Raw genomic sequence first — 16,133 nt, 5'->3', positions numbered from 1 at the left:
GTTCTATGCTTGGCCTTGGGCAGTCAGTATCAGAATCACCACAGGGAAAATTTCAAGACAAAAAGAGACTACGATTTACATCAAGGTCTTTAGTTAGAGTATAGTTCCACTCACCCCACCCTATTGAAAGAAAAGCTGTCAGTCATATAGTACAGCACCGCCGAGAAAAAACAAACCTCAAGATTTCCTAATCCTGCACCTCTCAAGTTAAAAGAAGACACTCAAAGCAATGAGACCCGTTGGTAATGGAAGCTGAAATAATTAGGAAACAGAAATTTCTAGCATGTATACAGGAATTTCATCCATATGTCCAAGATTCTAGCTGCTTTGGATACTTGTTTATTATTAGGAAAAAAAAGTGAAAAGATTTATTTCAGTCTATATTCTACTCTTCCTGGTTTTGGTTCATTTTTCTGGTTCTGCTCCTGGTTCTAGGACTGCCCTTGTTGCTGCTGGATCTGTTCCTGTTGCTGCTGTTCTTGCTCCTGCTGCTGTGCTGGAGTGGTGGGAGGGGTTTGGGGGATGCACTCCGTGCCCGCACAATCGCACTGCTCCACGTGGGTGTATGAGTAATCAGTGGTGCTTCCATCAGGGCAGCTCAGGGTCACCTGTCTTTTGCTGGTCTTGACCTCCTGACAACACTTGCACTTGTGTTGCATCACATTCGCCTCAAGGGAATACCTGATTGGCCACAAAACAAAGCCAACAAGAAAGAAAGATTTAGAAATACTGCAGCAAAAACCAACAACAAAATACACCCCCATTGCTAGATATCACCAAATATGGTGCCTCTGTGTTGGAAGCAATCGGTTTGACATTATTACTGTGACAATACTGTGGTGAAATATAATTTCAGTGGGACTATTTGTGGAAGAAGTTAGTGCTGCATGTAAAAGTGGCAGAATCTTACCCTACATTAATACTGTGCATTATCAACCAAAAATCTCAAAGTACTTTACAAAGGTGGCTAAATATTATTATGTACATTATACAGATGGAGAAACTGAGGTACAGAGGGGCTAAATGACTTAGCCAAGGTCATACATCATCAGTGCACAAATGATGTCCAGGATGAGACTAGCAACCTCATTTTTAAATGGGCAAGAGTTCAAGTCAGGATGTCAGAGGTTAAAGGCATTTGTTGCTATACCACCGAGCTTCCATCTAATAAAAACGGATGGGTCTTAAGGTAATTAACATCTTGTAACATAGCAGATATCAGAAATTCAAGTCAACACAGCAGAAACAAACACCTGCTTGTTAAGTGGAAATGCATAATTTGCTCCCTGCCACCAATATAATGAATGAATGCCAAGAGGACACAGGGACAATCATATACAAGGAGAGTGAGTAATGAGCTTGTAGCCACTTACATTGAAGAAGTATCACAGTTGCCTTCGCAGTATGTTAGTTCGACAGGCACAGAAGAGATGCATTCATTGTGTCTGATGACAGTGGGAGTACTATGCAGTCCACAAACTGGAGTAATAAAGGGAAAATAATTGAAAATATGTTTGTTTACCGTATGCAATTATTGATAGAAAACAGAGAGGTGGAGCTGCCATCAGGTGTTCACCTGTTTTAATTACATATGGCGAAACTGTGGTTCTTGCTGCTTCTGTTTTCAAGGAGGGAAAAAGGCTCCCTCTCCCTTAAGCACTGGTGCACAGCCCAGACTGAATTTTGCCACTGACACCTCTTAAATGTATGGCCAGCTGCCATGATTGGTGTGTCACTCTATCCTTCGAAGAGAACATGTCCAGCTATGCTGGAGAGTGAGCATGGCCCTGTCCCTTCCACATAATGGCTAGTATTTAGCAGTAGGGAGGGAGAAGCATATACTATACATTCTCAAAGGAACTGTACTGTGTGCTGGGAATGCTCTTTTCCCAGCCACTCCCTATTCCCCTCTCTTGCCCCAGCAGAAGACAAACTGCCTGAACTTATTCTACACAGGCATAATGCCTCAGATCACATCAGCCCAGCCAATATATGTGTGCACCTGCCACCCAATGTGGGTAATATGCTTCAAAGCACTATTTAGACCATGTATTTTGTCTTTACACCACAAAATTAGCATGACTTACTTTTACGGGGTAATGGGCATGATTTGCAGCAGCCATCTTCACTTAGTATGATATCAGCCTGGAATGCAGAAATAGGGGGAAATGATTCAGAATTGGAGTGTACGTACCAACCTGGGGGGTTTCCCAGCTTCCCAAGTTTCCTTGGTGCCAGCAAGAGGTCTGCATTGAGATAGATGCTGATTCGAAGCAAGGCTGGGGGAGCTTGAGCTATTCCAGTGAGGGGCAACTTCTGCATCAGTATACCAGTAATAGGCAGCTTCTTTATAGGCTGGCATTGAATGGCGCTCATTTTCTCTTTCTACCCTCAGAATTAAGCATTCTAATATTGTATATACTAACCCAACTTTTAAATACTGCATGCTGCAGATACATACAATTCTGAGTGACTGAAGTTGGAGTGTTGCAAGTAAGGGATTAAACCAGCATTGGTCACATAGTTAATAAAATACTGATCTTCCACCTATGCGGCCCTGGTTCCAGTCCATCCCAAAATGTTGACTGAGTTGGATGGTTTTATTTCAATCAATTCCCCTTCAAAATAATGTACTCTCTTTCACCTTACTTAGTCTCATTGGGTGGGATTTTCAAAATCACCTAAGTGACTTAGGAGCACAAGTCCAATTAACTTTCAATGGAACTTGTGCTCCTGTATCACTTAGCACTTTTGAAAATCCCACTCCTTTTTGTGTGTTCTGTTCTCTACTCCATGCTCTGAAATCCAGCGCAGCATATAACTTTGGCTCAAGTCAAATTCAAAGGGACCATATTTGAATAGGCTATAATTAGAATTGCATCCCACATAATAGGTATAATCTTTGGACACAGTGTCCTGCTGTTTTTGCCTATCCTTCCCCAGGCAACAAACGTGAGAATTAGAGGAATATTTAGTAGTACTTACAGGATTGCAGTCTACTGGGTACGTGGGTGGACAGACTTTCCTTACAGTGACAGGAATAAACTGATCCTCAATTTGTTCACATTTATAGAAGGTACAGTTATCACCAGGCTCATGCCAGACTTTTCCAGCCTGTAAGTAACAGTTGTAAAAAATTAATAGAAATCTACGCATTATATCTTTAAAAAATCCTTTTTTTCATACTATTTACTACAGTGTGATTATTCTGCAAAAAGCTAATTTACAGTCCTTGAGGGCTAAATAAGGGGAGTTCCTGTTGAGGGCTTTTGTAATGTTAGCAGCATAGCTATTATTGTGTAAATAATAAAGCCCAGTTCATTGAAAGTGTGAGGAGGCTATAATTCTACCTTTACACTTTCAAGATCATTTTAATAATGGATTCACCTATCCTTATTCAAGTACTGCTGATTTACAGTCAAGCGATAATTATACAATAAGAATTAGCGATACCAAGAAAAATGTGGGGAGTGTACAGGTTGGTTTGGAAGGGAGACAGATTGGTTGTGAACAGTGTCTTTGTTTTGTCATCTCCAAGTTGTATTAAAGTGTATATACTTGTGAACTTGGTGCTGAAGATGTGTCTGTCTGTAATGACCTATTGTGACCATTGTAAAGATATCAACATACTCCTCCTTTTGAGAAAATACACAGTGGAGCAAACCCTAATACCATTCAAGACAGTGTCAAGATTTTTAGTGACTTCATTGACACCAGGATTTGTCCAGCAATATTATAAAGCTTCCAGTTGTGATTGGCCACATGCAGCCAGATTCTGCCCTCTGATACATGAGAGTGGTTCCCAATGAGAGCAATGAGTGCTGTGTTTTCATACCGAGGGCAAAGCCCGGCCCAGTGTTTTCATCTACATTGCTTTTAACATTGAATTCTGAAAGCTATCATTATTATTGCAGTAGCTCCTAGAAGCCTCAATCAGAATGGAAGCCCCATTGTCCTGGGGACTGGCCAAGCATGGAGTGAGATCTAACATGAGAGAAGACACAGCGAGCGAGTGTGATAAACACAAGGACAGAAAGGGAAAGAAGGAGACTGGAGTTCACAAAACCTTAAAAGCAGTAGTTACCGGAACCACCTGGACTGTGTTATCCTTCATCTTCAGTACACAAGCGTACTGTACACACTTGCCACAGCATTGTCCAGTTTTAATCTTATATTCATAGCCCTGTTTGTAAAGGAATAAAAAAGGAATTGCACTGAGTCAAGGATGCTCGTTTCCTCTCAGGCAGGTTTTTAAATTGTGGGTGATGGGACAAAAAGCAGCACTCACCACTGGGCACTTTGTGTCACATGGAATGGGCTGGCAGGTAACAATGTTTCTCTGACTGTCTGGCTGTACTTCGGCAGAGCAGGTGCACTTTTCACAGGTACCTTTTGGAATGACAGCTCCAGGCTAAACAAAGTCAAAGGAGGAGTATTAATTGTCAATAAAAATAAATTGCTTCATGTACAGATCTCACAGATCGGAAATATTGGGCTAAATTCTTTAACCACACTGGAAAATTTGACCCACTTTATTTAACCAGAGTCCCAGTGTTGGTGATATGAGTACCTTATTTTTCTTGAGGCAAATTCCTTATGCTTATGCAGAGGGTGATGGAATGTTGTTTTTTGATGAAGTAATGGACAATGTTTAACTCAGCCTTTGTGCAAAGAATATACGTTTCAGGCCCCTGCTAGGATTCTGAACCAATTTTTGTTCTATTACATTGTTGTAGTTATTTGTTATTACTGTAGCACCCAGGAGCCCCAGTCATGGGCCAGGACCCCATTGTGCTAGGCGCTGCAAACTAATACGTTTTGTGTTAGATAAGTAACATATATGTACATACCATGTAGAAAGTTCCATTGGTTACACAGCCTGGTATTAGCTCTGTAAGGGGAAAAAACAAAACAGTGTGATGCAAATGTAATTTTTTTAAAAGAAGCAGAAAGACACGAAAAGCTGTCAGTCATTTTGTTGACAAGATATAAGAACAGAATGTAACTTCTTTACACGGTGCTGCTCAGACTGCTTTCTTCAACATCTTGACAGGTATGGATAATTCACAAAAGAAGAGCTTAATACTTACTACATGTGAAGATAGTACAACAATTTCCATTTAATACTTCTGGGATTAACTCGTATCCTGGTTGACAACTGGCTACTGATTCGGGGCACTTGCTAGTGTCACATCCTATGTAATGTAAGACAGAAAACAAGGAGTTCAACATAGTTAAGTACAGAAGATTCTGTACTGTATGAACAAGAACTTCTGAAGTTTCCTCACTCGGCCATAATTAGCACCCTAGCTCTGTGAGCAAGCATGAGGCTGGGATTAGAAAAACCTCTGTAAAGCCTCATTTAAAGTTAATGAGCGTTATTCTTAACCTTAATTCTTAAAACAAATAGTTTAATGTTCTAGCTCAGAAGAGCGGATTAGTGGAAACTTCTCTCTCCAGTCAGAGACAAGTTTGAAAGAGAAAATGTATAGGGATGGAGACTCTGGTGACTTTCAGGAATTCATAAAACCTCTACTCCAGTTTGTAAAAGTTCTAGAGATTTTGTGAAATAGCTTAGAACTTTTGGTGACAGTGGGGTTTTTTTGTGGGATGAGGTGGTTTTAGAGAGATTTTGTTGGTGGTGGTATTATTTACTTATTAGGGGCAGTACAGTTTGTTTTCTTCCAACAGTCAAAATAATTGGACATTTCAAATGACTTTTTTTGGTAGGCATGCTTTCCCTTTGCTGGTGAAATACTTTTTTCTCTCTCTCGGAAATGAAATGTATTTTTTTTTAAAAGGTGCTCCCTTCAGACATCTTGTAAATGCTATATAAAAGGTGTGGGGGTCGTGATGGCACAAGTGGGCACTATATGAAGAAAGTAAATTCCAAATTAAATGTTGAAAAGATGCCTCACAAGTTCCCCACGATATATACAGTATTTTTCACATGGAAGAGCTGAGAGGATTCTTACGGCATTCAGTCTGGACACAGCATGGGTCTTCTCGTGTCAGCGACTGGACAGGAACAAACCCTGGGTCATCACAAGAAACTGGCGGGAGTGGTTTACACGGGCGCTTTGTACACCGCACTGTAACAGTGTACTTGTCACAAACACAGTCCTGGCAATTGCTTTTCCACTGGTCTCCAGGCTGTAAAAAAAAAAAAAAGTTTAGAACCGAGTCAGACTATTTGCACTAGTTAGCTTGTTCAGGGCTAAAGCTATGCACAGCTGCATCAGCATCATTCATGTTTATATAATTTCTAGACTAATCTTTATGAGGGAACCTCAAACTCTGAAAATCCTTAGAAGAGGACCCCATATGTTACTGAAAGTATCTGATCATGACCACCTTTCCTTGCATAAATCTGTTAATTCCTAGAGATTGTGTGAAAGATACAAGAAATAGAATTGAAAGAGCATAGGGAACACCCATGTGTGTTCTGAATGCGTAACAAAATTCTCATATCAGGTACATCAGGTTATAAAATGGGTCTTGTAGAAATTAGATGGAATTAAAGAATTGGGACTGCAAAGTTTGCTATCTATAACTAATTTTTCCTCCATCCAGCCCTTCATTTCTAATAAACTTTGCATGCCAAATTCCAGAAAATAAAGGAAACCAATATGCTGGTCCTCTAGGACTGCTATTTGTCCTTGTATTTTTAGAATGTAATGGAAAGATTAGAAATGGAAGAACCCATTATCTATAATTTAGTAACTCATAAAATTACACAGGGTTCCAGAATTCAGACACTTGCATGTTTTTTTTCCTACAATTTAAGAGGGACGCACATGTTCCAAAAATAAATATTCCTCAAAATCTGTTAGAATGTTTGGCAAACCCCATATTCATAAACCCCCAAATGTTCCTTGAGCTCTACAATCTATATTTGGTACAACATACTGATTGCAATACTCACTAATTTGGGCTGTCCATCTGGTCCTATACAGATACCTGAAAAAAAATGAAAGGATAGATATTAATATTAGTGCTACTGAGGTGATGTGGAATAAATGTGATAGGGTTGGGTCAGGCTACTGCAACCAGAAACAGTCTGCAGATAAATCCTAGAAGAAGAGGGCTGACAGATTCATTCAAACATTGATGCTATTTTCAGATAAATACTGAAAACAACACATCAGAAATACCTTTTTGTCAGTTTGAATGTTTCACAGGTTCATAATACACCGAGGACACACTTTAAAATTAAAATAAACAATAAGGTGGGGGCAGGGAAGATGGTAGAACAAATGTAATGTATTCATTTTTCACTTCAGAATACAATGGCTGTAATTAAGGTCATATAAGTGAAATGAATTCTGAGCCCAGTTATCAGTGCACATTTAGCCACACCAAAATGACCAAACTGGCAATTATGATTATCAGTCTGTGCTGAGAACAGGCAGAGCATTGTTAAAGGAAGAGTGCTACAGGGCAGGATTGAGATGCTTTGGCAGAGTGGTGTATGGGAATCTTGCATGTGTCATAGCAGTAGCAGGTCTGGAATTAGCCAGCATTATTAGTCACTTGCTTTCATAAGCAATATTCACCATATTCAGCATTCTTTATAAAACTATCAAGGGCCCAATCCAACACACATTGAAATCAGTGGAAAGACTCCCATTCATTTCCGTGGACATTGGATCAAGTTCTAGATAAACAACAACAATGCTTATCTCTTATATGGAATTTTCCATCCGGAGATCTCAGCATGCTTCACAAAGGAGGATAACTACTATTATTCCCAATTTGCAGATGGGAGACTAAAGAACTGGAGAGACTTGCCCAGAGTCAGTGGCAGAGATGGGAATTGAACTCAGGCCTTCTGACTCCCAGTCCAGAGCCCTATCTACTCCTAAAGTAAAAAACATCATGCTTACCACATCCAGAGACACAGACATCGCTGTTTGCATTGACGAGAAACTTTCCTTCAGGGCAGAAACATCCTTCAGTTAGGCCAGTGCCATTGTGTTGAACAGCTCTAGAGTGGAAAGAGGCATATGTTAGAGTACAGGTCTCTCACAGTTAAACAGCCAAGTGCAATCCATGCAGGAAGTCACAGCATTTAGATGATGGATACAGGTGAAGAGGGAAAATAATTCAGTTCTTTTAAGAAGCAATAGGAATTACAGGTTAAATTCTTTATTACTTACTAGATCTGGCTGAATAATGATACATTTTATTCATGAAAAATGCCAAAATTCACCAGATGAATTATTCACTATGGATAATAAAGGATCCTAAGTGACAAAAATCCATAAGGACACATTGAACTAAATGGTTTGCTTGTATGTTCTTTCCATACCTTGAATCACAGGTAGCAGGATTAAGAGGCCCACATGGTTTATACACTTTGCCCACTGGACAGTTATATGCTGTATGGGAAGGGGAAAATATAACAAGGTTAAAAAGCTGAGAGATTGCATTTCAGTTTGGGTTATATTTTGTTGAAAGAGGTCCCATGCATCTAAGGTCCCAGGCTTTTAAGTGGTCTTTCCAAACCCTCCCCCCGCCCCGCCCATATTCATTCTGGGTTTCTGTCAATAGAGCACTCAGTGAAGCAGTGAGTAACGATCATGAGCTAGGTTGAGTTGGGATGTAAGACTGTTAGTTTAACCCTTCATTTTGTATCATCATTTTCCACCAGTAACTTTCCAATCTTCTCTTCCCCTCTCTGAAATCTCATGTTACTCTCCTGTAACGAGTAAGCGGGTGCTACAATGAAGCGAAGTAGTAGCTCACCCTTTCGCAAAACACAGCTGGCCAGATTCTTAGTCTCAGTGATACCTGTGTAAATCCACAATAGTTTCAATTGCTTCACTGAAGCTACACTGGATTTACATTGGTCTGAGATGAGAATCTGACCTTTACAGTATCACCTCTGTGATGCTCCATGCTGACAACCATTTGTGAATTAGGTATCCAAAGTTTGTTCCAAATCTGGATCATCTGAATTAATGTTGCCATATTCTATCCACTAAACCACTGAGACAGACCTGCTCATGTTTTTATAGTGATATTAAATACATTGAGTAAGTGTGAGATGCAGGACCAACTTATTGAACAAGCCTCCAGTTACTATTTCATTAACACCTGTATTTGTTAATGCTGCAGTACTTACGGCATTTGCCCTTGGTCTCTCCTCTCCAGTCAATACAAACACCTCTAGTGGCACACAGAGTGGCATATATCTCCAAGCCGGAACACTGCATGGATGTATTGGTCATGTGACATGCATCAAAGACACAGCCCTTGTAAAAATCTTGTGGTGGTATCACCTTGTGGCATTCTTCAAAGACTCTTTAAACACAACAGAGAAGAAAAAAGTTTCATTTCCCACTGTTGCTATACAAAATCTATTCTTGTCAAAGAGGAACATCACAGTGTGAGCATATTGTCCTTCTCCTTTGAGATGAGTTTCTGACTGAAATTTAATGTGGGAGAAAGACTCCAGAATGGAAAGGCTGAGAAGTTTGAAACCATCATGTCGAACATTTTTTATGTACAATGTACACCCATTTTAGATTTTTTTTATGGGGAAAGGAGTCTGTCTTTCTGTCTAAGTTTTCATAAACCAAACACATCAGGCATCTTACAAATGTAAAGTGATGTTACTGTTTGAAAAATATAACTTGGTGTGGATAGATATACCATGGAAAACATGTGGGAGATAGATGATTTTGTGGTTAAAGCACATAACTGCAAGCCAGAAGATTTGGGTTTTATTACTTGCCAGGCCCCTGACTTGCTGATATTCTCCATACCCTCTCCTCAGAGAGCTGTGGAATCATCATGGAGATCTCCTTGGTGTAAACAGGTATGTGATTTCCACTTGCAGAGGACTTCTATTGCATTTGCCCCCCTCTGCAGCTGTCACACAACTGTTTGGCCTTCAGATATGTGCATAAAGCCACCCTAGATTTGGCCCTGTATTTGTTGATAAGGGCTTGATTGGGATATAATTCTTATCTCCATCATTTTATAAGATTTTTGGATACTTTTGCTTAGTTAAGGAAGAGTAAATTAATTCATTTTTGTATCTTACTCGCTCAAAATTATCTTGCAAAGAGCAGACGGAGGACAGCTGGGAGCTGGAGTGGGGGTGCTGGGTCCTGGTGTTGGTGTTCCTACACAGTATCGCTTCTTGACATCGTCAACCTTCCAGTGGGGAGCCATTTGGGTACAAGAAGGGCTGATCTTACCACTTGGCAAGCGGCAGTCATCGATTTTGGTGTTTGTGCATGTACCTGGAAGACCAAACATAACCAGATCAGAAGGGTGTGAGCCACTGACAAAGTGCATAACCCATTATGTTAATACCAAATTCAAAACTGGTATGCATAGTGAGTGGATCAAACTCCTTGTAAGTTTAGATTGCTTGATACTCAAAGTGCATCATTTCCTTTGAGTTTACTTAATAATTGCTTATGTAAGATTAAAATTATGAGACAAAAATCAGGTCATTGAAATATTAAGCATTTGAACCTATTTGTTAGAAGCAGATTGAAGTAATATAAAAAAGTAACAATGAATGAGACCCAAATTCTCCCTAAATCCATTTACTTTACATTTGAGGAATTTCAGTCTATGGTAAGCTTGAATAACTATCTGGCTCAGGGAATAAACATAGGGAGAGTGAGAAGAGGAGGATTAATGCATCTATCTTACCACACTGTCCTTCAGTGTTATTGCCAAATTTGCTGAATGGGAGTTTCACTGAGAAGATCAACCCGCTGAAGGTGATGGTAGCTCCAATCTCAGGTATTTCAACAACCATGTTGATGCCAAGCATGTAAATAGAAATGCCATCTTTCTGGAAGCCTGGGTTGACAACCGTTTTATTTAAGATAATCTGCATATGGGGTTAAAAATGATGTCATTGCAGGAGTCACTTTTGTTAGACACATATTTTAAAATAATTTGTTTACTAATCTTTATAATCATGTCATTTCATGATGACATATCCCATGTTCCTCATATCCCACACCAGGTTTTTATAATAATAACTTGTATTGGTTTTTTTTCTTTTCAATGCTGCTTTACAGTCCCCGAGTGACTTAGTTGTGGGACTAATTATCAGAGTGGTCCTGTTCAATTAGCATGGTTATGCAATTGGCCATATTCCATCCGGGCAGGCTCTATGCTAATACACATTATTTTAAGGCCAAATATAATGAGTGAAAATATAATTTGCGTCTTTTTGTAGGCATTTTTCCTTACAGAAAATGACTAGGCTGTAATTTTTTAAGCGGCAGCAAGATTCATGCCGTTATTCTGTTATAATCCTGTCATCATTGTATAGTCACAATGGACCAAACCATGAGGGGTGTCTAGCACAGGGAGAGCCCCTGGAACTCATATTGAAATACACATTTCACCCATCATTTTTATATGATGACTTGTTTCCTCTTTAAATTAAGCTGTTACTCACATTTGCCACATACAAATTCCAGGTGCTAACAAAAGTGTGGACCTTTGGTTGGTGATATTGTTCTTCAGGAATTATTTCTATGTTAGGAACTTAACTCCTTTCTCATTTGATTGGGATGGAGGAGGGAGAGTTGCAGATCCCTCAAGTACCATTCTGTTTGGACTGGGAATCACTGGGCTACATTTTACAATATGCCCTATTCCAGTGGTTCTCAACCAGGGGTATGGATACTCCTGGGGGTACTCAGAGATCTTCCAGGTGGTACATCAGCTCATCTAGATATTTGCCTAGTTTTACAACAGGCTACATAAAAAGCACTAGCAAAGTTAGTACAAACTAAAATTTCTTAGGCAATGATTTGTTTATATTGCTCTGTATACAATACATTGAAATGTAAGTACCATATTTATATCCCAATAGATTTATTTTATAATTCTATGGTAAAAATGAGAACGTATTTTTATGTCTGATTTTGTACGTTTTTAAGTGAGGTGAAACTTGTGGGTACACAAGACAAACCAGACTCTTGAAAGGGGTACAGTCATCTGGAAAGGTTGAGAAACACTGCCCTATCCTGTCCCTGACAGTGGCTTATGAGTGCTTGGCACAGCTCTGTGTGTGTGTGTGGGGGAGGAACACACACACCTTTGCATCTCCCCTCCCACCATCCTGAGCCATCTGAATGCCAGGTCAGTCCCCAAAATGAAATAGGGCAGCATGAGGCCACTTCTAATTTTCACCAACTGCCAACAGCAATTTAGGATTACTGGGGTAAATGGATGCTCTAGTTCATCCCCTTCTCTTCAATTACATCTTCTGTGCCAGCAAATAGGAATGGAGTGGAGAAGGAGCTATTGGGGGGGCTTTATGCTCATCAAAGATCTCCATACTCAGGGGGAGATCCCCATTTGGCCAACTAACGTGAAGTGATTGCTGGTTTGCACCATCAGAGGAGAATTGGTCTTCTGGTGTATATCTGTGCCCCTTTGTATTGATTTTTTGCACACAATATATGAGTTTGCATCAGACAGAAGTCCCCCAAGAGCAATGCATTTCCACACCAGCCTTTACAAAAGACTGTGTCTTAATCAGATCCAAAAACAGAATACCTTGCTTCATTCACCTGCCTCAATAACATATTCCACGGGTTTGTGTCTCGTGCTAGAACTCATAATCTAATCTTACATAAGAATATAAGAATGGCCCTACTGGGTCAGACCAAAGGTCCATCTAGCCCAGTATCCTGTCTTCTGACAGTGGCCAATGCCAGGTGCCCCAGAGGGAATCAGCAGAACAGGTAATCATCAAGTGATCCATCCCCTGTCACTCATTCCCAGCTTCTGGCAAACAGAGGCTAGGGACACCATTCCTGCCCATCCTGGCTAATAGACCATTGATGGTCTTGTATTCCATGAATTTATCTAGTTCTTTTTTGAACCCTGTTATGGTCTTCGCCTTCGGTTGACTGTGCGTTGTGTGAAGAAATACTTCCTTTTATTTGTTTTAAACCTGCTGCCTATTAATTTCATTTGGTGACTTTACTCTTCTACTTTACAATACCACATGTTCCCTAGTTTTTGAACTTCCTCACTCTTGGGAATTTAACTCTGACAAATGCATCCACCTCTTTCATAATTTTCTATTTTTCCAGTAAGGATAGCTCTAGTTCTCTAAACCTTCTATTATATGTTTGCTTCTTGAGAATTGGCATAATATTTTTTATCCTATGATGCCCTCTGCCTAAGCATTTCTGTGCTATAATAAACACAAATGCCCTCAATATTTCACATGAGGTTCAGACAAATGCCTGTACACTTTATTTCTGTTTTGCTGAAATAGGAAACTTAATAGGAACACTGCAAAAACGTTAAAGAACTATATTTTACCTTATTAGCCATCACTCCATTATAGAGTTCACGCGTCAGCACTACCACTGTGTACTTGTAGTAAACAATAATGGACTGAGGACAGGAAAGTCCATCTTCCGCATCACAGAAGTAATTGTCAATGTCAACACGGAAGTTGTCATATTTAGGGGTAATCTGCTTCACCAGAGTATATGTGCAGTTGTCAAGGAATGTGTAATAGGTTCCATCGAATGTAATGTAGTGAGGGTCACCCCAGCCACTACAGACACCTGGTAAAGAGGAAAAATGTAGATGCTAAGACTAAAATAGGTTTACAAGAAAGAATTTAGAAAGTTAAGCCAGTAACACAACCTTCTAGATAGCCCTGGAACCATGAAAAACAAATCCCCATATATTCTATTTACGTGTTTTGTGTATTTTCAGTGATGTTCTTCCTTAATTTAGTTGTCACTTACATTCACATTCATAGTGGTAACAGCAGCCATCCTCACTGAAGACCTCTACTGGTGGGTATCCGTTGGCGCAGGTAATTTTCTTTACAGGTGGGCATTTCACTTTCTGTATAACAACTTTGTTATTTCCCTCGCAAGTTGCAGTGGTACAGTTGGATATCTTCCATGTTTCACCCATCTGTTTAAAAAAAAAAAAGGAATTGGTATCACAAGAGCTTACAATTAGATTTGAGCTTTATACAGATTTTTAGTTCCAAAATGTTATGATGCTTGCAGTATTTGGGGGGTTATGTTTCTTATGATATATTTCTTCTCTCTAATGTTTGACATCCATGTTTTGGAAATTTTGGTGACAGTTATTGTGCAGTACATTTTACACTACAAATAGATGAGCAGTAGTGGCACCGTTTTTGCTGAAACCTTCTAAAACAATTCAACCCAAAGCAGCTAATCAAGGAAAATGTTGAAACTTATAAAAACTGAAAACAGACAGTTATAATGGAAAGGGTTATGCAGCCTTGTCTACAGGCATTTGTTCTGCTCTGCCTTATGATAATATTCCTGCTACTTTTGTGTCTATGGCAAAAGAAAACCTTAAGATTAAACCCTGGCAGTATGGTGCTCTGTGGCAATGTACCATCTGGTGTTCCAAAGCATAGTCAGGTTTCTTGGACCCGCAGTACCACGGGAATTCTGAGGAGGGCAGGGGAAGCTCTGTGGCAAGGGGAGCGGAGTTCGTGATCCTACACATTTCCTCACAGAATCCTTGTAGATGACACCAGTGCACCGGTGCATGCACAGAACTTCCATTATTTTTCATATGTGAGAAAAGATTCTGTTGAGACTCAGCCAGTGTAAACTTAAATGAGCAACAAAGCCTGGAGATCTCCACTGCTTTATACATCAGAAACAGAGTTGTCAGTCAGGAGAGGAGCAACCCACGTTAGCATGAGAGCTCTCTCCCCAATGATGATCAGAGTGTGGGGGGGGGTGACATCCTCCCCGAAACTCCCACCTATACCAAGGCTGCAGAGGTAATTTTTGAAGGTGTGTTTTAACCCAGAGGAATCATATTGCCCCTTTGCCTTTGCAACGTGTATGATACTACAGCCCAAAGGCCATCATGAGAAAGAGTGAGAGCTTGGGTTATGCAAAGGGATGTTGGTCAAGGCACAAGGGAGATTACCACACCGTAAGTATCTCTGTGGGTTACAATGTAGAGTAGGCTCAAAGACACAGAGTTTTCCACATTTCTCAGTCCAGTGTAGAGCTGTCATACCCAGGAGTAAGAGGCATTCCCATCTCTTACTCCAGTGTACAGAAGGGGCAAGATTGGCCATTACAGAATGGAGAGAAGAAATAGCTATCCACTTCATTTGCAATAAAAATATTTTGGAAGATTAATTCTCTTTGAAATTTGCAGATACCAGGTTGCACAAATTAACCTGTAATATTCAGACTAACATACAAGAGTTTTATACCAATTTTGCACATTGTCTACCACAAGAATTGTTTTAAAAAAATGTGGTCTTTCAGTTTTAAATAATTTATAATGTTCTTTCCTGCGAGTCCCATTATTATTAAAGGTATTTTCAAGGCTGTACAAGATAAGAGATCGATACCTTTCTGGGAGGTTTAGCATCAGGACACTCAATTTTAGTGGTTGAACTAACTGTTGTAGTGGGAGTCGTAGTTGGTATAGATGTTGAAGTTGTAGGTGTAGTTGTTGTTGCTGTTGCTGGAGTTGTTGATTTACATGGTCCCTTAAATCGCTCCACTGAACATGTTTTACTACAAATGGCATAAAAATTACATCCATCCTTGTCTATTTCGTTGTAAATCATTTCACCTATAAAAAACAACCATTAGAATACACAAAATACAAAGAGAAAAAATAAAAAAATCATTGAAAAAATCTGAATTAGTTAAATTTGACTATGTAAAATTTTAATATAATTACAATCTGTACTTTAATTAAAATACCCACTCAAAAACGATGTAAAAATCTGTTTTAAATATATTCTAATGGATTGTTAAAGACTTACCAGATGCATAAACAGCGTCCTCAATTTGGCAAAAGCAGTGAGTAGTTGTCATGGTTACTTCTGTTGTTCCTGTTTGTGTACTTGAGATAGTTGGAGTGGTTACTCGTGTGGGCGTTGTTGGCAAAATTGAGGTTGTAACAGGACAATTTACGTTTTCTTCACAGCACAAAACACGTATCTGATAGTTGAAACACATTTTAAATTTGCCGATTTGATCCTCATTTTTGCACACCAGACCAAAATTGGCATCGCACTGCACAACTTGACCGATCTGGTCGATGCTTATGTCCGGGTGGTTTTCTGCCCTACACTCAATATTTGCAGGCTTTCC

General features: G+C 39.6%; 1 protein-coding gene across 1 annotated transcript in view; it reads right to left on the bottom strand.

Annotated features, from left to right (window-relative positions):
• Positions 1-431: 431 nt before the first annotated feature.
• Positions 432-16,133, bottom strand: part of MUC5AC (mucin 5AC, oligomeric mucus/gel-forming) — a 53,545-nt gene continuing 37,843 nt past the window's right edge. The window contains exons 33-50 of the mRNA XM_026653916.1: positions 15,803-15,958; positions 15,380-15,606; positions 13,761-13,935; positions 13,324-13,574; positions 10,675-10,858; positions 10,052-10,253; positions 9,128-9,306; positions 8,312-8,381; positions 7,887-7,987; positions 6,926-6,960; positions 5,976-6,153; positions 5,091-5,195; positions 4,851-4,891; positions 4,085-4,183; positions 2,986-3,114; positions 2,088-2,145; positions 1,374-1,479; positions 432-681 (exon numbers count right to left, since the gene is read on the bottom strand). Of these exons, the coding sequence (XP_026509701.1) occupies positions 432-681; positions 1,374-1,479; positions 2,088-2,145; positions 2,986-3,114; positions 4,085-4,183; positions 4,851-4,891; positions 5,091-5,195; positions 5,976-6,153; positions 6,926-6,960; positions 7,887-7,987; positions 8,312-8,381; positions 9,128-9,306; positions 10,052-10,253; positions 10,675-10,858; positions 13,324-13,574; positions 13,761-13,935; positions 15,380-15,606; positions 15,803-15,958 (2,546 nt within the window). The remainder of the gene's footprint in view (positions 682-1,373; positions 1,480-2,087; positions 2,146-2,985; positions 3,115-4,084; positions 4,184-4,850; positions 4,892-5,090; positions 5,196-5,975; positions 6,154-6,925; positions 6,961-7,886; positions 7,988-8,311; positions 8,382-9,127; positions 9,307-10,051; positions 10,254-10,674; positions 10,859-13,323; positions 13,575-13,760; positions 13,936-15,379; positions 15,607-15,802; positions 15,959-16,133) is intronic.

The sequence above is a fragment of the Terrapene carolina genome, unplaced genomic scaffold (genome assembly GCF_002925995.2).
Source record: "Terrapene carolina triunguis isolate 2854851 unplaced genomic scaffold, T_m_triunguis-2.0 Scaffold171, whole genome shotgun sequence".
Classification (NCBI taxonomy): Eukaryota; Metazoa; Chordata; order Testudines; family Emydidae; genus Terrapene; species Terrapene triunguis.
The sequence above is the reverse complement of the archived record's forward strand: the minus strand, read 5'-3'. Positions and strand labels throughout refer to the sequence as shown.